The sequence below is a fragment of the Pollicipes pollicipes genome, unplaced genomic scaffold (genome assembly GCF_011947565.3).
Source record: "Pollicipes pollicipes isolate AB1234 unplaced genomic scaffold, Ppol_2.1 Scaffold_3447;HRSCAF=4054_pilon_pilon_pilon, whole genome shotgun sequence".
Lineage (NCBI taxonomy): Eukaryota > Metazoa > Arthropoda > Thecostraca > Pollicipedomorpha > Pollicipedidae > Pollicipes > Pollicipes pollicipes.
Window position 1 is genome coordinate 37,033,624 of NW_023596297.1, and position 21,469 is coordinate 37,055,092.

The following is a 21,469-nucleotide window of genomic DNA, read 5'->3' on the forward strand; positions in this document are numbered from 1 at the left end:
TGGTGACGCCCACGGTTGGACACCCTTGAGCAAACAGCAGGCACTGCATGGCGGTCAGAGCATTCGTCGGTCCCGACGTTGGAAAGGGTTTCAAATTAGCAGCGCCTACATTTGCACATCGACGCTCATCGCCTGAAACACATTAATGCCCGCCGATTTCACCACTTGTCGGCAAGCTCGCAATGTTCCGCGTGCTGGGAAAACACAGCGGGCGCTGCAGCTCCCGAGATCCGCAGTACACCTAGCAGAACAGGATCGCGAGCCGAGGGTGCGGTGCGGGAACCCGCCCGAGCGGCCGGCACGCTGCCGACGCCCGGCCCGGGCCCCGCACGGCGCGCCGGCTCGGACCCGCACTGGCGGCACGCGTGTTTTCATCCAGCGGATCAAGGTCACGGGTGCACAGCGCCGCTCTGACGACCGAACCCAAGCGGCATTTTCCTGGTGAAAGTTCAGCGCATGTTTGGAATGCTGGGAAGCAGCCCTGGCAGTCGGCCTCGCCCTCCCCCTCCCCACCTCTCTCTCTCTCTCTCCCCCAGCATCCCACGCGCCTGACCGCGCTCCGTAGTCTGTGGAATACGACGAATGACGCGCCTCGTTCCGTCCACTGCCACCGCGACCGCCAACGCTATCGCAGCCGACCGCCTCACCACGCCCGGTGGTGGGCGGGGACCGCAACCGCTCGGCACGACCCGCCGGCCTGGCGGCACGTCGGGCAGGGCTGTGGGGTGACCTCCTGCCAACAGAGAGGCCCACACCCCACTCGGCACGACCCGTCGGCCTGGCGGCACGCCGAGCCGTACGGTGGGGTGACCTCCGGTCAGCAAGGAGACCCACACCCCACTCGGTATGGCATGCTGACCTGGGAACACGCCGATCCGGACGGTGGGGTGACCTCAGGTCAGCAGGGAGACCAAAACCCCACTCGGTATGACATGCTGGCCTAGGAACACGCCGAGTCGGACAGTGGGGTGACCTCCTGCCAACAGAGAGGCCCACACCCCACTCGGCACGACCCGCCGGCCTGGCAGTACGCCGAGCCGGACCTCCGGTCAGCAATGAGACCCACACCCCACTCGGTACTGCATGCTGGCCTGGGAACACGCAGAGCCTGACAGTGGGGTGACCTCCTATCAGCAGGAGGACCCACGGCCGTGCGCTGGCTCATGTCCAGGAAATCCTAGACGGTTCGATGAGGAATGCCGCCTGAAGATTTTGTTTTGTCTCGGAGTCGCTGATTGGTGGGAATAGTGGAGACTTTCTTGGTAAAAGCTATTACCATGCACACCGTTGTCTTTTGTCCTGGGGCATGTTCTGTCCCATGTGTTACACGTAGCTCGCCACTGCTTTGCACGTTTATTTGTTTTGTTGTCTTTTTAGTGTCAAATGTGTTCAGCTGTATCTCATGTAATACTGGTTTGCCAATGCCAACCGTATCAAATATAAATGATTTCGCCACGCACAGAAGTGGGGCCACATCGTGCTTGGAACATTCCTCTTTCATTCACTAATTAGGATTAAAGGGATTGGCCGGAACTAATTTTTTGTTATGGACATGTAGAAAGTTATGGAATTTTCTCCAAAGTCATAGGTAGTGTAGTGTTGACAGTAAGTCAAGTTTCGTCCTTTATACGGTTCACCTGCTGAGATGAATGAGATGTATACCAACTGGTGGAACTTTATGATATCAGCTTCGTACTCAACAACGTTACGACCGAGGACAAAAGTTGAAAGTCGCATTCTCAGGTATGTCAAGCCTTTGGACTAGTGTGATCATCTAGCTGGCCAACGTCCCCGTCCTTAGCGAAACACAGAGCCCGATTAAGTCTGGCTACATTATTTGTATTTCCTAACCCTTGCCCAGACAGGGGTCGATGTGACCCCCCCCCCCCCTCTTGCGGTTTTTTGAAGATACCTCTCCAGCATGCAATAAATTGTGCCCAAATTCTCTGTAAGCAAGGAGGCACGCATCGCGCATGTTTTAACACCAAAAACGCGCTCCCAGCCTGTCTGGTTTCGGAGCAGCGGCGTTTTTTAGGAATATCGCACGCGATCTACGGCCGGCGCGGGCAGCAGGGGGCAGCCGACGATGCCGCGGAACCCGCGCTGCGGGCTGCCCTTGCAGCATCAATGTAGCCGTATATCATAAATTCATGCCCAAAACACATAATAATATACACCACTGCACTCAGAATTGAACAGCAAGCACGCCTGTTAAGATTTTGTGCCGCCACAAGATATGATCTCGTATGCATGATGTTATACAGCTAAAAATAAGGTTTTCTCGAAAATTTAACCAAGGTACGACGGGGTCAATCATTGTTCTGGAAACGCCAGAGGGCGGGTCGCATTGACCCCTACCTATCAGTACACGTTATGAAAAATGACGAATCAGGACGAAGGTTATTGCTCGCCCTGATTCTCCGTTTTCATAACGCGGATTGATGGATAGGGGATCGTTGCCCCCCCCCCCTTGCCTCGGGATTTCCAATCTAAAAGAAATGGGGGAACAAAAAAGTTTACAACGGCGAATCAAGCTGAGGAGCCTCGCCCTGCTCCCTTGAGTTGGTCGATGCTCCTCCCCCCCTCCCCCCTAAGGTTTCTAAAGAAGTGGAAACAAAGCTCAGCAAATAAAAGCGGTGAATTCGTCCCTACGAGATTTCGCGATTGGTGCTAGTTTGTAAGCTAACAGGTCAATAGTTGACCCCATTATGCCAGGTCAAAGGTGAAAATTTCCAGAAATATAAATTTTTCGCTTTACATCACTATACATACGAGACCACGACTTTCTGGAACACAAAACATACGTGTTTCTTGTTCAAGCTGTGGTACGGTGATGTATATTTGTATGTGTTTTGAGCATATTTCTATGGTATATGGCGTCGTTAACGTTACAATGTCGGCCCGTCGCGCGCGTTCCGTGGCATCGTTGGCTGGAGCGCACCGCCCCCGCCGGCCGTAGATCGCCACGCAGCACTCCTCAAAAGCGCCGCCGCTCCAAAAACCGCCAGAGGATGTGGATGAAAAGTTTCATGTGTCTTCCCCGCCCTGCGATCATTGCCAATCAGCACTTTGGCCAATGAGGTCATGACCTTGGAAACCACTACCGGTATCACTCTACACTTTTATTGTGGCGTTGCAGTGAACGCAAGTGAAGTAGGGTCATATATCTGGACACGAACCTCATCAGCATGGGCCTCAACCTAAGCGGTCGGATCCCCTGCGTTGCAATGATCGTTCAAACCTAGAGAAGCACCTTAAACAGGAACGAAACTGGAACGTAGCAACAAAATGGTAGGGAAAAAGAAGAATAGGACGACATCGAAGGACTTCACGCGGGCAACCACCGACAGTTACCCCGACATGGAGGAGGCGTCGATAGAATTTAGCTGGAGTTGAATCCTATAGTGGTCGCATTTAGCTATTGTGGTAAGCAGTCCGGTATTTTTCACTGACTGGTGAAGGCAGGTGCCTATTTTCCCCATTAAAAGCAACGGAGCTGAAGACAGGCAAGACCATTATTCTAAACAATGAAGCCAGCGTTAGAATTTGATATTGCGAATCAACTACTAGGACTTCCCGGAAAAAATGAACGAGTTTTCTCCTGCGGTAACTGTCCTTATAGGAAACTGAAACACGACCCACGTGATTTGCTATTTTGTTTCATATCTAGAATCATTCTGGAAAGACCATGCTACCGTGCACAGAAGACAAAAATGCGGGTTTTAAAACACGTCAACGGCTTTAAGGTTTAGGCAACGGCTTAGAAAGCGAAAAACACCGTCAATAAACTCAAGTCAGCGTCATGTGGTGAAGTGGATCGCAAAGGGCAGTCTTTAAACCTGACTGGTAAAATAAGCACAAGAAAACGATTCAAAAGAGCCCCGATCGGAATGCGAAAGAAAGAAGGGTCTTGCCACGTTACCCCTAAAATTCATCCGTGGGCACGGGCAAGATCAGGCTGTAGCATGTGTATCGCATTGACAGTGATAGGACGAGGGTTCATTCCGTTCCCACGCAATGTGAGCTCACAGCAAAAGCTGTCACTAACCGAATATAACGTGCAAATGTGCTACAGTGCCTACAGTGCAAGTGCACTTTCAGTTAGAAGGTAGAGTCAACGGCCAAAACTTTCATGTTTTGCCTGCCGGGGCTTGAGATGAGGTTCACGAAGCACCACCGCATAGTGAGAAGTGAAGCGCACCGCCCGGTGCGCTGCCATAAAGGGACGGATCAATAGTCGAGGCATGATTGGCCCACTCTGGATCAACAGCCGAGGCGTCATTGGCCCGACCTGGATTCAGGGCGGTCAAGGGGGTTGTAGTGACGAGGGGCTGAGTGGATTTGAACACAAAGTCTACGGTGAAGACGCGGCACGCCGGTAACTTCAGCAAAATTATCTGACGGCGCATACGACGATGGAGAAGAGATAGTGCCTCAGAGCGTGGTTTGACCAAGATTAAGTTCTTTGGAGGAGCCAAACATTCATATGAGGGCTAAACAAAACACATGAAGGCCCGGGCATTCCCTCGATTTGGGTCCGACATAGTGTTTACTGTGGAGGCGTTTGAAGTCGCAAATATACCCATGCAGTCTGAAAACCATTGTGCACCTAAGCCACGAGTGTTTAAAAGTGTAGCAGTAAAAAGTGATGAAACATGACCAGAACCCAAACCTTAAAGTATGAAGAGCGAGGTGCGCGAATGGCTGTGAAGACCAAAAAGCCAAAGACGTGCCATACCGTCATTTAAGCAGGAAAGAATCGGGTGGTGTCTGGAACAACGTGGTGGGGCAGGGGGGTGGCAATGGGGGCAAAAAGAGCACGTGCTGCACTGTCCGAGCAAAGGAATACATGGAGGGCGCAGAGGTCAGATACAAAATATCATCGAATGACCTTCGCATTGATGCACAATTCGTGTTACCAAACAAGTTATCTGAAATATGAGTGACTTAAATCCGTCCGCTTTTCCTGGAACGCTCTTTATAATTAGCCACTTGGCACAAATATTGAGAAGTTTTTGCTCACAAATTAAAGCAAGCTTGGAACATAAAAGCGCTCCTAACAAAAACCACTCGATAACGGTAGGTTCTCTGAAGCTAAAGCTCTTCACCCTCTCTGCTGTTTGAATCTATAATCGTTTCATAATGAAACACGCAGACGGCTGCATCTTTTGATTGATCTACTGAAAGGAATGCGCAGTACTTAGATCAATTCCTCATGAAAAGAAACGTCGAATTCAGGAGGCATTAAAAGGGAAGTAAGATCACCTCCTTAGAATAATTGCGTGCATGATATTCATTAAGTAAGTTGCATTTTTGATGAATTTTCAGTAAGGGACCTTGATCACAGAGTCAAACAGTTTAAATGTGAGGCAAACACCAGATGCTAGCCAGCGTGAACAGAGCTTATTTCCCAGCTTACATGTGATCAGATGGCACACATTTCCCATGATTTGACGGGACAAAACTACAATTAATAACAAGAAATAAAATGCACTAGCTTTGTACAGATAAAGACTACATTATTCTGCAGGATGAAATATTTCTATGTGGTATTGGTTTCAGTTTGCGTGTGTGAATTGATTCAGAAATTTTACAATGGGGTGGTCTGATTTACGTTGACTAGCATTTGGTATTCACCTCATATTTGAGTTTTTCATCTGTGAGCAGGGTCCGTGGCCAAAATTCATCAAACAAACCTGATTTGACAAATATCGCGCATATTTGTCAAATCATCATTGCAAGGTCATTTTAATTCCCTTTCAATACTCATCTTTTAATACTTACGTTGCACAGGCACTGCACAGTGCATCAAGGTATATGCACAATAATTAAAGTACTTCGATATGCCGGTGCCTTTCAAAAATATACGCCCTCAATCATTTCTAGGTGTACCAGCAGTAGTATTACAACCAGAACACAACGGATGTATAACACGTAATAAGGCCCGGCGGTGGCAAGAAAGTTTTGGAACATCGCGACGCAACACACCAATGTAACTATGATGCCTGTTAAAAACCATGAACGTTTAAGGTGGGTGGCAATGCTGGGTAATCTCGTAACTGAAAGCCAATTTCATTTACTTGTCTGCGGGTCTGTATCACACATCGGCTTAGATTGCCGTAAACAAATAATGGTTAGCCTGACTTCGACGCAGCTACGTTCGCTCAGTTTTTCGCTCGTCTCCCGGTTTGTAATGGTTAACTGTAGAAACTGTAGAAATTCGCGTATATTCATGATCCAGCTGTCGCGGGGTGCTTTCCATCGAAAGTGATATCTTGCACCATGGGAATTATGAAAGCGCTCGGCCGGGGTCGACGGGACTGGTGGTTTAGATCGGTTGCTATCTGGCGCAGACAGTTACACTGCAGCACACGGTCCTGTAACTCCGCTCCCAAGGTCCAGTTCAGATGTATTCTCTCCAAACTCCTCCAGAAATGAAGAACATATATTAAAATTTAAATCTCTTCCTGATGTGTAGATAATAGACCGTTACACTGATACCACCGATTTGCAGAACCAGATTTTACAGAAGTAAAATACACGCATTTGAGGTAATGCCCACTCACCATGTGTGGGAATTGCAGGGGCATTCCATGGGCGTGTTTTTTTTTTATTTCACCGGGCTGCTTGCACTTGACTGCAAGCATACGGTTGTCAGCAGAGCTGCACCATTCCGAGGAGAGTGGGTGCGTTCTCCGTGCCGCGGCCTGTCATCTGCCACGATGTGCCACTGGTGTATGACTACCGTTACAGAGCACAAATGTGTGCCATGGACAAGCCACCGTCGTTATGTCGCAGTTTGTGATTTGTGATTGGTTATTTGTGCGCTTTCATGCTGCACAAATAACAAAATAGTGAAGAAAAAAAATGATGGAGCGGCCCAGACTGCGCGTGTTGTTGACGACCTCTGCTCTACATCTCCTTTGACCTACATACCTGTCACTTTATTCATCAGCTACTGAGTGACCTTGACCTTGGGTGTTGACTTTTTCTAAATGCACCACCAAGATATCGAAGATCGCACGTGTTGTTGAATGCTGCATTGCATTAGTCATATGTGCTGGGAGACCGGGCATCGTCGCGCTTACCGGGTGAAACGTGGAACCAGGAGCACAAAAGCTCCTGTTGAATGGACAGCCGCAGGCGATTTCCTAAACCCGATCGTCGGACCGTTCCTTCTTTCGATGACAGTTTTTTTTCGCCTGTCGTATTCCAGGAGCTCAACCTCGAGAACCTGCCAGACACGTCTTTCTCCTGCGAGGGTAAAGTGGTGGGAGGCTACTACGCCGACATCGAAACCAAGTGCCAAATGTTCCACGTTTGCACGCTGGGACAGAAAGGTGAGTGGTCGGGCAGCCGCCGCAGCCCGGTGCGACGCCCCAGCCGGCTTTATAGGTGCCACGGCCAGCGTGGGAACGCGTCTCATATCGTGAGTGGCCGGCCGGATATGCTGCCAGCCTGGCATCGCCATGTGAGACGTGCCGCTGGTGCAACCTCGGAGATAGACTGAATTTAACTTATGTAATTCCCAGTGGATTGTTTATGCGGCGCGCGATTTCTTTTAGGGGAATGTAATTTTTTATATACTAGGATGCCTATATACAAGTATATGGCTAGTGTGAATATGTGCGTGACCGGAAGCGTAGTCTTCGAGGGCCATGACTAGCTCTGGAGCTGGTGGGGGGCCTGGGCACGACGGCCCAGTCCTCTTTTGGTCGGTTAAAGTACTCGAAATGGTTCTAAAAGAGTCTAAATGGACCCCCGGGGTAGCAAATAGAGTCTCAAGTTAAAACGGCTTCTCTAAATCTTTTCTGTGCCGACCCTAAATCTTCGAGCATCCAACTACAGCTTAACTTCTTGGTTGTTCCCTTGCTGGAGTTTTCGGATAAGTGTATCGTAATATGCCGAGTCTTTACATGGTCTGGCAAAATAATATGACGGCAAATTGATGATAGCTGTAGCGTGCTCTCGAGTTTTCCAGTTTGGTTCCGGTTTGGGATCATTAAGTCAAAGTGGGAGGCCACCGTCCAAAGTCAGCACGGAAAAGCTGCAAGATTGCTCCACATCCTGTAAGTAAGCTGTTAAGAGCATCTGCGAAGAATATTCTGCACACAGATAAGACGGTAGTTAAAGTCTTATTTCTCGGAAAAAACAATGCATATATATATATATATATATATATATATATATATATATATCCTACACCCATGTTATAAAAAGGACCCGAACCAGGAGAGTCCGCTCTTATGTTCAGCAAACGTCTTGTCCCAGTCTTTGCAGTCCTCCATGTTGAAAATGACATAAATGAAAACCATTGCGATGTGAAGACTGTAGGACTTGGTACATAGAGATATGCTAACATAATCGAGGGGAAATGTTAGTTGTTCTTGCACGTATTTTAAGTACAATATCTGACACGCGCTCAAGTGGGGATCAAATTGACCTTCCTCCGAGAGCTTTTTTTTGCTGAATGATTTCTGAACGGTGTGGCGAATGCGCGCCAAACTTTGCATAGCTGTAGAAATGGAGTGGCGAGTCTTGTGAAGCAGAATATTAGATATACCTCGTAAGATCGCTGACCTATGGCGGGTCAAAGTCAAACCATGGTTGTCAGCGAAAAATATGTTTAGGGGATCTTTGAATGCGATGCAACAACGGAGTGTTAGACAAAGTCACACATATCTGAGGTTGTTTCTAGGGCACTAAACCAATTGAATTTTGAATAGCAATCAGTCCCATTGACCTAGTGTCAAGTGTGAAGGTCAGAAGGTCAAAACAAACGCGCTTGTTTACTCGAAAGCTTGGTTTTGCAGAGTAGTTTCTGGTGCTCATTCCGAATTTATTGATAAGAGGGACCGCAACAGACGTGTTGCATTGACTTCCTAAGGGCTAGAGTAGGTCACTGATCTATAATAACCCAGGTCAACATATTGATTTTAGGAACATATGGCTTGGCGTAATCCTTGACACTTATTCGAATGGGGAAATAGGGGCAGTTTGTTGGGTATTTGGTCGCCTTGACTTTAAAGAGGTCAAAAAGGTCACTGACCTCATTAAGATTTTCCTTAGAACAGGTATCTAGCGTCACGGCGATTGCATGAAGAGTTCTGGGGGCACTTGAAACACCAATCTGGAGTTTGGCTTAGTTTGACCTTATTTGACCCCAACGTCACGACAAAGGAGCTCCAAATTTTGACGCCAGTGAATTCATCTTCAGATTAATTTGCCCTGTGAATTTGGTGTCTCCAGCCATCTTAGTTGTTGAGAGCTTAGGGAGTAAAATTGACCCCCACTGGAGCGAAAGGCATTCAGCCGGCCACCCGGGCGTAGGTTATGTCGCGATTATGACGGTTATCTTATTTATGGATGTGGAGTAAATTTGCAGCTTTTCCGTCCTGACTTTGGATGATGGCTTTTCACGGCGGTGAAAAGGGTTTGTTTTGTCACATATGAAATCTGGAACAGCCTTAACTATTACCTGGCGCCGAACTATCATAAACCAGTTCACTCGACCTCTTACCCCAAAGCAGCTGTTCCTCTCAGCAGCAGGCAGCCCACATGAATCCTTGACCCGTGTCGATTAAAGGTTGTCCGTTGACCTCTCAAGGTACAGTTCGGGTATCAACAAACAACGAGCCTGCTAAATCGTCAGGCCTTTTTAACGTTACTATCAAGGACGCCCTCCATGATAAATCTTGGAGGGGCCATACAGCGTCTTTAAGGGAGTTTTCCACATTTGAATGGGATTTTGAACTGAAACAGCCATCTTGAAGGTCATTCTGTGCAGTTTACAGTCCTCCTCTTTTTAAGACTCAACACGTTCTAGTTTCTGAGGTGCACACCTGCGAGGGTGTGTCGACTTTTTTGTGCAGACTACTTTAAGGCCACCTAGGCGCCCGGTCATGCGGCGTTCAAGGTTAAGAAAATATATTTGTCGAGTCGTTCATGTCTGGCGTGCATGAGGACGACCTCCGGATAGAACGGCCGTCAGTGGACAATCTATCAATGTTTTGCAAGCTATCGAGATTCTAACACGAATTACGTTTTATGTTACATATACAAAAAAGCTACCTATTCTTCCTAGCTGTTACGGAAAGATTTGTAATCGAATAGGTTAAGAATGAGAGCTATAACCGAGTATGTGAATACAAGTAAGCACCTTACATGACGGGTAGATACTCAAGAGCACCACGAGGAAGAGCCAAAACACAAGCGCCTAACGATATTTGGTTCAGTTCACATCCAGCACCGTCGCGGCCACCTCTCGGTAGATTGAAGGACTACAAATGAGTGCTGCTATACGAACGTCTCTTGACGCAATGGAGCGATGACGTAATGAGAGGCATTTGCACTAAATAAAGGAAATGCGTTGTCTAGAACAGGCTTTTCACTTAAATATATACCAATAATTATGAGGGAACTTCAGGGGTGTATTTGGGAGGGGCTTCAGCCCTCCCCCAAGTTGACTTTATTCCTATCTCCAACTTTGAGAGAAGAGTTGGCCAAAATTTTGGGAAAACCCGCTTTGTTGGCGAATTTTCGGGAAAGATTTTAAAAAAATTGCGCTTCAGCCCCTCCCCTCCCAACTAACCTTGCAAAACTACGCCGCTGGTGAGCTTATTTCATCGTATCTGGTGCTTGCTTTGATAGCTTCAAATGCAGAACATTTCGTTTAAAGAAGCTGACGATTAGCTACGTCCTTCAAGCCGGTGAGCTCCTCATTATATAGACACAACAGCGGCAGCCTACAGCCTTGCACTGAACCCAAATCACAGCTGCATTAGTTTAACAACTGACGATGGCCACGTTTTTTCAAGCCAGTCACCTTCCCGCGGCGTGACCACAGCGACTGCAGCCCACAGCCTCGCACGGAACCCAATCCATTACCGCGTGGAGGGCGATCAAGCATCTGTCTCAAATGGCCCAACGCTTTAATACAGTTCCCTATTAACCGGTCACCAAAAATAAATAAAAATAACCAAAATGGACACTTTCACTAGATTGGGTGAATCACAACCGAACTGAACACTTCGCAACGATAAGATTATTGCCACGAATAGAAATGTTTGCCACCACCGGTTTACCGAAGTTTTAACCGTAGAGCCTACCTAAATCACCAAATGCGCGAAATAAATGTTTAAAAAGAATCATTTCCGTCAGACTGGCTTACATTCCATTCTGTAGTTGAAACAAATCACCAAAATATTGTGGGAAATCAAGAACTTGTACCAAAATCTAGGATATTTTGCCACCAGCAAAAAACGACCATATTTGAACCCAACCTGGCATCAACTTGGTAATATTTTAAGACGTAGACGCCATTATTCACCTTGGCTAGGCAATCTTACGAATAATGTTGGATACATCCAAAACAAAAAATCAAAGACAAATATTTTACGTAACGCAACATGTCCCGTTTTGCCTTTTCAAGACGGCAGCTTCGCTGTTCAGCTCGTGAGCACTTGTTTCTCACCTCTTGAAACTCGTTGCGGTGTAGATAAAGGCACATAGTGAACAATTATAGCTTTGTTGGCCTTGCAGGTGAGACCCAGGACATCAAGTTCCTGTGCCTGCAAGGTACCGTGTTCGATCAGGAGACCCGAGTGTGTGAGCGGTCTGAGGAGGTGACCTGCAAGGACGCAGAGGAGTATTACGACCTCAACAAGGAGCTATATCAGACCAACAACAAAGCCCACCGGTGAGTGCACCCGAATCGTGTTGCTACCTGAAAAGATATGTGTGGCAAAGCATGGTTTGGTGGTTTGACCACTTTGTCAGATCAAACTTGGTCCGGTCAATTTATGGTAGCACAGTAGGCTATACATCAAGCGGATTGGGTTTGCTGAAAAGTATTCGTGTTATTATTTTGACTTGAACGAACAGAAAAATTTGTTTTAAAAAGTTATTTCTTAGAAAGCTGGAATGCTTCTACTTCCACGCTTTTCCTTTCACCGCAGCGTCATGATGAAGAAATGTTGGCGCTTTTAAAGGCTCAAAAAAACTCCCGCGCGCTCACTTCCGGTAGGACACACCTGCATGTTCTGCATAATTATATCATAAGAGAGAGAGAGAGAGAGATAGAGAGAGAGAGAGAGAGAGAGAGAGAGTAGAGAGAGAGAAGAGAGAGAGAAGAGAGAGAAGAGAGATAGAAGAGAGAGAGAGAGAGAAGAAGAGAGAGAGAGAAGAGAGAGAGAGAGAGAGAGAGGATAGAGAGAGAGAGAAGAGAGAGAGGAGAGAGAGAGAGAAGAGAAGAGAGAGAGAAGAGAGGAGAGAGAGAGAGAGAGAGGAAGAGAGAGAGAGAAGAGGAAGAGAGAGAGAGAGAGAGAGAGAGAGAGAGAGAGAGAGAGAGAGAGAGAGAGAAGAGAGAGAGAGAGAGAGAGAGAGAGAGAGGAGAGAGAGAGAAGAGAGAGAGAGAGAGAGAGAGAGAGAGAGAGAGCGAGAGAGAGAGAGAGAGAGAGAAGAGAGAGAGAGAGAGAGAGAGAGAGAGAGAGAGAGAGGAGAGAGAGAGAGAGAGAGAGAGAGAGAGAAGAGGAGGAGAGGAAGAGAGAGAGAAGAGGAGAGAGAGAGAGAGAGAGAGAGAGAGGAGAGCAAGCCTCTGGAGGAACAGCAAACAGCGAATAACGAAACGTATGGAGGGAAAATGCCACAAAATAGCTCACCCCTTCCGAACTCAAACGTACGATGCATCGTGTAGTCCGTCGCGCTGCCCCCATGTACAAAACAACCATTATGGTATATGTCTGGGTGACGCGGACACGTCAATGGACACCACCAGTCGGTAGGTAGCTCCGCTGAAGCCTTCTTGTCAAGTCGCGTGGTGGGTGACGCAGACACGTCAGTGGACACCGCCAGTCGGTGGGTAGTTCCGCTGAAGCCTTCTTGTCAAGTCACGTGATGGGTGAACGTTGCGAGCGCAGCTTGACGCCTGGATGAATTCGTTGCATCTTCGTTCGGGCGCTCTCTGAGTGCCAAGTTGTTAGTGGTGGTGCCTTGTTCTCACTCAAAGTGATAGGTGCGTGTATTAAGCACGTGAATGCTAAGACTGACAAAATTAAGCAGAGTAGGATGCTGCTATCGCCCACGCCTGACATCAAATCATACGAATTTTGGCCTTAAGCACGTTATAACCCCCCCGCCCTTCCCCGCCCCATGTTCAAAATGATGGGACTTGCACTGGTTTCGTCACACGCGTGTCATATGTAACGCTCCGTTTGCACGCGCACGCCTGTGTGTCCGACAGCGAGCCAACAGAGAACGTGACTGACTCGGAGGGCGAGGCGTCCGTGGCCAGCGTACTGCTCAGGCTCGACTCGAGCTCCAGCTCGCTCGGCTTCCCGGCGGCCGTCTACACGGACGACAACGGCACCGGCGCGTTCGCCGACGGCGGCCGCACGCGGCGGCCGACGCGCACGCGATCCGACGTGCCGCTGTTCGGGCCACGGCGCAGTGAGAGCCGGCCGCCGCCGCCGCCGCCGCCCGCCAGCGAGCAGGCCTTCGGGTGAGCGCGCTCACTCGGCTCAGGCTGCGTCCACAGCGCCCGCATTGGCTCATGGTACCGCAGACGTCTGACCTTGCCCCGTAGCTCACGAATGCTAGCCGACACGGCTGAGCGCAAGTGGTTAGTCACGGTGCTCGACTGGTGAGGTCCAGTTTTGCAGCAGTTTGCAGGATCTGCATTGTCTTTACGGGGTCCGTTGTTTGGGTTGCTCGGCAGTAATCGTGCGACGTTATTTGTGTGCAGTTGTTGGCCAGAACACTGAGCTATGCTCCGTTAGTTACTGTCTTTTCCAGCTGCTAGGGTCTTCTCAAAGTGGTGGAGGGGGGGGGGGGGCAGGGCAGATCTCAGCGAGAATCCATGATAAGAAGCAGAAAAAACACGTACCTATGACGCTTAAGTAAAACAGACAAGTCAAAAACAGGTGAATTGGAAAAACCCCTTAGGTTGTTCCTATAGTTGATTATATTGGCTGACAGTTTGGGACTTCCGTGGGCTAAACATTTGTAGTGCATACACTAATTTAAGTAACTGATACGTACGTTTATGCCATTGAGTCCAAGTCCTGCTCTGCGACGGATGAACGACGCTAGGTCCGACCTAGGTTGGACGAGCCCCGACTAAATCGTGGCTTTGCTGATCCCAGCCATGCGCCGCCCTCGCACCAGACTTCTCTGAGCTGCCCAGTGCCGGGCCGCGTTAATCGCGCCCCAGTTCGTCCGGGGACGGGCGCTGAGCTGCGCAGCCAGCTCAGCAGCGTCGCTCACCGTCCACAGCCGGTTCCGGCAAACGCGGCTGTTCACGGGCCCGTCGTGGCCGACGCCGACATCGACGCGTCGGCCGCGGCCGCCGGCCACCGTCCCGCTGATTCCCAGCTCAGCTGATCTCGACCGGCCGCGGCTGGTCGTCACCAACGGCAAGCCGTTCGTGCCCAAGCTAAGCGCGCCCGACCCCGCGCCGGCGCTCCACCAGGAGGTCAGTGCTGCTCTCCGCCCACCTCACCGCCATCTGGCGGCCGCGTCTCAAATGAAGCGGTCATGACGATTATGTCCTCTTGTCCCTATTTGTTCTCACATTTTGTCCGATAGTAATGACATTCAATTTGCCCGGGTGGGTCTTACGAATTTCTGCAGTTCATTCGCTCCCAGCCAACCCGATAACGACAGTGTACTGCAGCTTGCGAATGCCTTTCGCGACGGCGAGTAGGAAGTGGAGGTGATGTTGGGAAATTATTGGCTGTATCTTGCACCTATTCTGTGTTTTAAACAAAATGACCAGAATGTGATGTGATCCTTGTACATTGTATGCATGCCGCTCAGTCGCATGCTCCTTTTTTCTTCTATGCGCATATGTAAAGAAAAATCGTTGTCGAGCAATATGTCGACTTTGCATTGTCTTTGGGGCCAGGTCTGAAACATGCATTCATCAGTTTTAGTTCGAGAAAACGGTGTAAAAGTGGCATTGGCTATGAGCTTCGTAATTGTTTGTCGCAGATTGCTGTGACAGATGTGCTACTAATGATGCAGCTATGCCAATGTCTGATTTAGAATAATTTGTAAAACAACATTGGTGCTAAAGAAAGAATTTTCTAAAGAAAGAAAAGAAAAGAAAAAAGAATTAAAAAAGTATTTTCGGATTGGCTCACACGTACTACGCATCATGAAGGAGTGTAGCGATCAGTTACTGTCTATGATAACCGCAGGCACCGTACCCTGACCTTAAGACAAGTGCCTTGAGAGAGAATGCTCCGCATTGGAAGATATTGAGGCAAGCATCTGATGTGGTGAATAAGCTTACTTGTAGCTCTAGGTGTACTTTTAAGAGCAAAAGGCTGTTCCATGCAACATAATTTCGGTATTTAGTAAATATGCTCCTCAATGCTGTAGACAACGTAATTTTACTACGTAGTAAATATGTTCATCAATACGTCATCTTTTTATTGCGTCATGGAACGTTTGGATGAAGTCAGGGCTGTCAAACTGGCTGCGTGGAAATGCCACACTAGCGAGCGGTCCGACTCATTTAAGCATTTGAACTCCTCAGGGTGTGTGGTGGTATGGGGTGCGGCGTTCAGAGAACCCAAGTATCGTATTGTGCACGTGTTTAGCCCTCCCTCGTGGTATTTTTGTATATTAACCCGTCATTTCATGTTGTTTACCTGCAATCACATGCTCGGTTATGACCCCATCCTTAACTAATTCTATTACATGTCTTGTTTCCGTAATAACTAGCATCGCCGTCCAACTTCCTGCATTATGTGCCACAAAATGTGATCCAAAGCGTTTGTTTGAAACTTGCACTGAATGTAAAACATTGCTTGACGGCCAATTCGGTGGTCCGTCGGTTCTTGAACAAGTGTGTTGGTTCCAGAATTTGGGCTCTCGTACGCCAGGCACGAATGATTCTATGAGTATGCCTCTCTTGGCTTTGAACGTCTCATGGCCAAGGAGGCGGCAGTATTTGATTGACGTTTGTATGGTGAAAGGGTGCCTGGGCGACTTTGGAGTAGCCTGCAGAACATTGCGGGTGTAAGTGTCAGTGTCAGTGTCTTCGGTCGTAATGTCATGGATACAACTATAATGAAAGCGTTTCTACCGCATCCCTGTCTGTCGTGATACTTCTGTTAAGGCTGACCATTTTTATAATTATAAAGTATATAAAAAGACTGCCGTCAAAAACAGAAATTTCAAATGAAGGATTCCAGATGCTATTTCACCACTTTTGATACGGTCGACAAAAGCTGTTTTTGTGGGCCCTTGAGACATTTATTGAACCCCTGTAGAAGGTTGCGACGCAAAAACCTTTCTCAATTTTCCATTCAATTGGCATCAGAATCTAATCATAATTTGTTTCCAACTACATGTTGTTAATTCAACGCCCGCTGTGAGGTGTATCAGATGCTTCGGCAGTCTCGTCAGCGCTCACGATTTATGTCGCAAATGCAACGGCATTCGGTAAGGCCGGTTTAAAGCGGGTTTCCGGTGGTTACCATCTTATGTCTGGGGACCGAACAGTTCATCCAAATCGCCGATTCAAGCCTTAGCCGTGACCCGGGAGCGTCCCAACTTCCGCTTAGGAATGTGCAGCGTATGTGTGCATGTGCTTACCGCCGCCTTTTCGCATAGCGCGATGCGTCGCGCCGCAACTATTCCCGATCTACCACGCCAGCTGGCCCTGATAACTCTTGCAGATTGCAGTGTACCCCTCTCCCAGTTTCGAACTTGACACTTGTTGCGAACGCTTGGTACGGCTGAGCTCAGTATCCCGCCAATAAATGGCAAGCACCCAGTGGCAGTGCGCGCACATGCCGCTTTCGAGTCGACCTACATTTGTCACCCACCCTTGGTGTCAATGTTCCTCACCTCATGTGTCGGTAACCCAGCAGTTGATGTTGGATCTGCACATGATGATTTGTGCAGGAGAGTTTCCCGTCTCTAACTCTGCCGGACACCAACTTTACTTGCGAATCGAAGGTCAGCGGAGGTCACTACGCCGACCCAGAGACCAACTGCAAAATGTTCCATATCTGCGTCATGGGCCCAGACGGCACGTGAGTGATACACGCACGCATACAGTCTCACGTGCACATACGCAGGCACGCGCAAACGCTCTTTCAGCGTTCACTATGGATGTGTCTGTGTGCGCACGACTCACCTTGTGCTTGCTTTCGATGTAGCAAATGCTTCAAACGTAACAATACACATGTCAGCAGGGGGTGTGAGATAAGACATGCAAATATAATAAATTCCCGTGTTGACTGTGGAAGGCGTACGTATGCGCGTTTAAGGTAAATCTCATGTGACTGACGCCAGTTCCAGTCCAATGGTATGACATTGTCTGCCTTGTAATAGCAGACTGTATCTCCGCAGAATAACTGACTACAAGCTCTTATGTGGAAGTAACACCGCATTTGAACAGAAGTCCAGAACATGTCAAGAAGTTGAAAAGGTTGACTGTGCGTCCTCGGCTGACAACTACCACGTTAACGACCATTTGATCGTACCAAGTGAGTTCAAAGGTAAATTTGAATGTGATGTGAAAGGTGATGTAGAATGTGTCGTGCGTTGCCTCACACATCGGAAGTTAAGGATATCCTATGCGCGTACATGCATGCATACGTGAGGGTGTACACACATCAGCCACATGCATGCATACAAGCGCGCGCGCGCACACACACACACACACACACACACACACACACACACACACACACACACACACACACACACACACACACACACACACACACACACACACACACACACACACACACACACACACACACACACACACACACACACACACACACACACACACACACACACACACACACACACACACACACACACACACACACACACACACACACACACACACACACACACACACACACACACACACACACACACACACACACACACACACACACACACAATATATATATACATATATATATATATATTATATATATATATATATATATATATATATATGTAGGCAAAATACGCACATACAAATAATACATATATGTATATATGCATGAAGCATGGTGAACACATGTATACACACGCGCGTGCATACCTAAGTACATAAATGCATGCATGCATACTTAAATAAATTCATACATACGTACATTCATACGTGTATGCAAACAAACCTACGTGCGTACGCACAAACGTACACATATTCATGCATGCATGCGTATACTTATATAGACATGCATACATCATCCATGCATTCACAATGCATGTACTTATACCTGCAGATACTTGGGTAATTTATAAGTGAAAGCCCTAGTATGTGCACTGGCAAATGCACATTTTGTTAGGCTCGTATACGTTTGCTCTTTTGTTTTACTTAAATCTCTGTAATTTTCGGCAAGTCATAGGTTAGTGGCCAATAATCATTCATCTTATTCTTAGCTAACGTTTCAATCGAATCGATTCCCATTTTCAAAGCAATGTATGTCAGTCAGACACATGATGCATACGGTAATGACACAAAATGTGATGCATGTGCCACAAGATACATTTAAAGATGCAGCGACAGGTCACAAGTTATGCATAAAACTTTACAGTTCAAAGTGTGGAAACACTTGCACACAATTTATGACCCTATTTGCTGTCCTTAAACTCTAGTTTCTAATCATTCTATCATCGGGTGACCAAATAGGACCAGAGTAATGTTTGTCCTAGGTTGTATGCTTGAGTTTCACATCGACAACAGGATCTTCCCTGCGATGACGATGACCTCTAGGACTTGTGGGTGTAGCTAATATGCTTCCCGGAATTGTTTTTTCACAGAAACTACCAAAGAAGTCGAATACAAGTTCAATCCATCCAAAACAGAAAATTTGAACGACTACACAGATTATTATGACTATTATTTCGACTACCCGGAGTACAAGGAAACTAGTGGTAAGTTGTGCAATGAATTAGCGAGGAACATTATTCATACAGATAAGACAGTAGTATTAGCCTTACTCCTCGGAGAAAACCAGAAGAATGGAGATATAGTTGGGTTTATGTTTCGGTAACATACTTGTATCGCAACAGTAGCAAAAGCCAATTTTTTCAATATTTTTCCTAATAAAATTCACTTCTACCATTCTTTTGATAAAGGCATGTTGCTGCAAAATCAATCCAACTACATTTGCATTCTCCTGGTTTTCTCCGAGGAATAATACTAATACGACTGTCCTATCTATGTGAATCTAGTGGTAACTGAAAATTACGGCCAGCCTGAACTTTCGTTATGTTTGTCTGTAGGGAACACCCGTTTCAATCAACTAAGGATAGCATTATTTTCACTTCTGGTGCCTATGCGTACGGGCTGGGACAGACACCTGTACTGATAAGACGTGATATCTGTGAGCTGCACCGTGGCATTGTCCGTGTGTTGTGCTGTGACTATGCCCACGCATTGTACCTTGATCATGTTCGTATGTTCTACCGTGCCCATGTCCCCGCATTGCACCTTAACCATGTCCGTGTGTTGTGCCGTGCCGTTGTCCGTGCATGGTACCTTGACAATGTCCGTGTCCTGTCCCGTGACCACGTCCATGCATTGTGCCGTGACCATGCCCGTGCGTTGTTCCGTGACCATGCCCGTGTGTTCACTTGCAGAAACTAGCACTGCGAGAAGTCGGCCGTCAAGAGGGTCGAAATCCAAAGCACCGCAGTTCTGATGCCTTGTTGCGTTGTAGCAGGTATAGTAACGCCACACCACGACCGACATGATAACGCATCTGCCATTGTATCCGTTAGAATGCTCTCCGTAACACGTGCTTCGAACTAGTACGTTTCGTTGATCAGACATGACAGCTTTTGGTCAACTTTTTGGATTAAATGTAATTACGCTTTCTATCAGTCTTCACGGCGATAACCAGCCCACGCATTCATAGATTGGTTATTTTGGGTAGCCTCCAGCGGTGGTGGCCTCCCTTTAACACGAGCCCGGATGGTCTGTTGATGCCTTCGCTTGTGCGAGGGTCAATTTGATCCTCCCTGAGATCTCAGAAACTATGGGAGCTAGAGGCACCGAATTGACAGGGTGTGTTGGCCTGTACGTGAACTCACTTGCGTCAAATCTTGAGCTTCTTGAGTCAAGAATTTAGGATTAAAATAGGTCAAACAAGGTCAAACTCTCGGTTGGTGTCCGAAGTTTAAAAAGCCCAGAACCTAGACACCTATTTTAAGCAAAATTCGCCTGCTTATTTAAGGTCAGTGACCTTGTTTGACCTTTCGAAGGTCATGAAGACCAAAATAACACAATACTGCTTTGAGTTTTGCGTATGAATAAGCGACAAAGATAACGCGAGGCAGTACGTTCTTAAAAAACAAAATGTTGACAGGGTGTGTTGGCCTGTACGTGAACTCACTTGCGTCAAATCTTGAGCTTCTTGCGTCAAGAATTTAGGATTAAAATAGGTCAAACAAGGTCAAACTCTCGGTTGGTGTCCGAAGTTTAAAAAGCCCAGAACCTAGACACCTATTTTAAGCAAAATTCGCCTGCTTATTTAAGGTCAGTGACCTTGTTTGACCTTTCGAAGGTCATGAAGACCAAAATAACACAATACTGCTTTGAGTTTTGCGTATGAATAAGCGACAAAGATAACGCGAGGCAGTACGTTCTTAAAAAACAAAATGTTGATCTGGATCATTTTAGGTCAGTAACCTGTTCTGGCTTAAATAAAGTCAATGGAAGACGTTAAATGTAGTTTATGTTATCAATAAATTCGAAATTATCAGTCTGCCCTGCATCGTTCGGGGGACCATTTCGGAAAAACCTCGAGGGAGTTGAATTGACTCCTCACCCTAGCGCCTCCTAATGGGCGCAGTGAGCGATTAAGGCTTTGCTAAGGTTGCTATGGTTCGTCAGGCCGCTAGATGGCAGCAGGATCGGGAAAAATGTCATGCCGAGGGTCTGCGATTAGCCGCACGTCCGCTGCCTGGCCTGTCTCCAAAAATTATATCTATCGCGCCGGACCCCATGGGAACATCGGTGCGCCGAACCTCGCGCTCGTGTGCCTTGAACTCAAACCATTTCAAATTGCGCCGAATTATCAAATTAGTTTGGCGTTTCAAAATACGCTCGGAGGATATTTGCCTGATATTACATTTGCAACATCAAAAATCTTTGAAAAATTGGCTCCATGCGCTGAAATTTATGGCGACCGTGCGCCGAACTCTGAGGGCTCGGATTTACGTCTCATATGCGCTGAAATTGTTGCCACGATGTCGCTGCTACGTCGGGCATGCTCAGCGTAATGCTCATCTGTTGCAGTCTGATTGCCTACTAATTTCATGCGTAATGAAAGTTTTAGCATTTATACTTTTAAAACAGAAACGGGTTTTGCACGAATTCGTCTTGTAACGTTGACCTTGGAAAGCTGCGGCTTATAGGATACATACACCACGACAGCGTCATGTGTGAGTTGTAAAACGACGAGCATCATCACCTCTAGTTGTTTTA

The 21,469-nt window shown here is 47.4% G+C and overlaps 1 protein-coding gene across 2 annotated transcripts in view; it reads left to right on the forward strand.

The window, feature by feature from the left end:
- The window catches only part of LOC119091679 (uncharacterized), a 52,492-nt gene that overhangs the window by 29,700 nt on the left and 1,323 nt on the right, over nucleotides 1-21,469 (forward strand). The window contains exons 3-10 of one of the 2 annotated variants that reach the window (XM_037214495.1): nucleotides 7,217-7,340; nucleotides 11,542-11,698; nucleotides 13,241-13,498; nucleotides 14,272-14,470; nucleotides 16,915-17,045; nucleotides 17,365-17,513; nucleotides 18,799-18,912; nucleotides 19,621-19,703. In XM_037214495.1, coding sequence (XP_037070390.1) covers nucleotides 7,217-7,340; nucleotides 11,542-11,698; nucleotides 13,241-13,498; nucleotides 14,272-14,470; nucleotides 16,915-17,045; nucleotides 17,365-17,513; nucleotides 18,799-18,912; nucleotides 19,621-19,682 — 1,194 coding nt within the window. In that variant the 3' untranslated portion in view covers nucleotides 19,683-19,703. The remainder of the gene's footprint in view (nucleotides 1-7,216; nucleotides 7,341-11,541; nucleotides 11,699-13,240; nucleotides 13,499-14,271; nucleotides 14,471-16,914; nucleotides 17,046-17,364; nucleotides 17,514-18,798; nucleotides 18,913-19,620; nucleotides 19,704-21,469) is intronic. The other variant, XM_037214496.1, reaches the window with a different exon arrangement.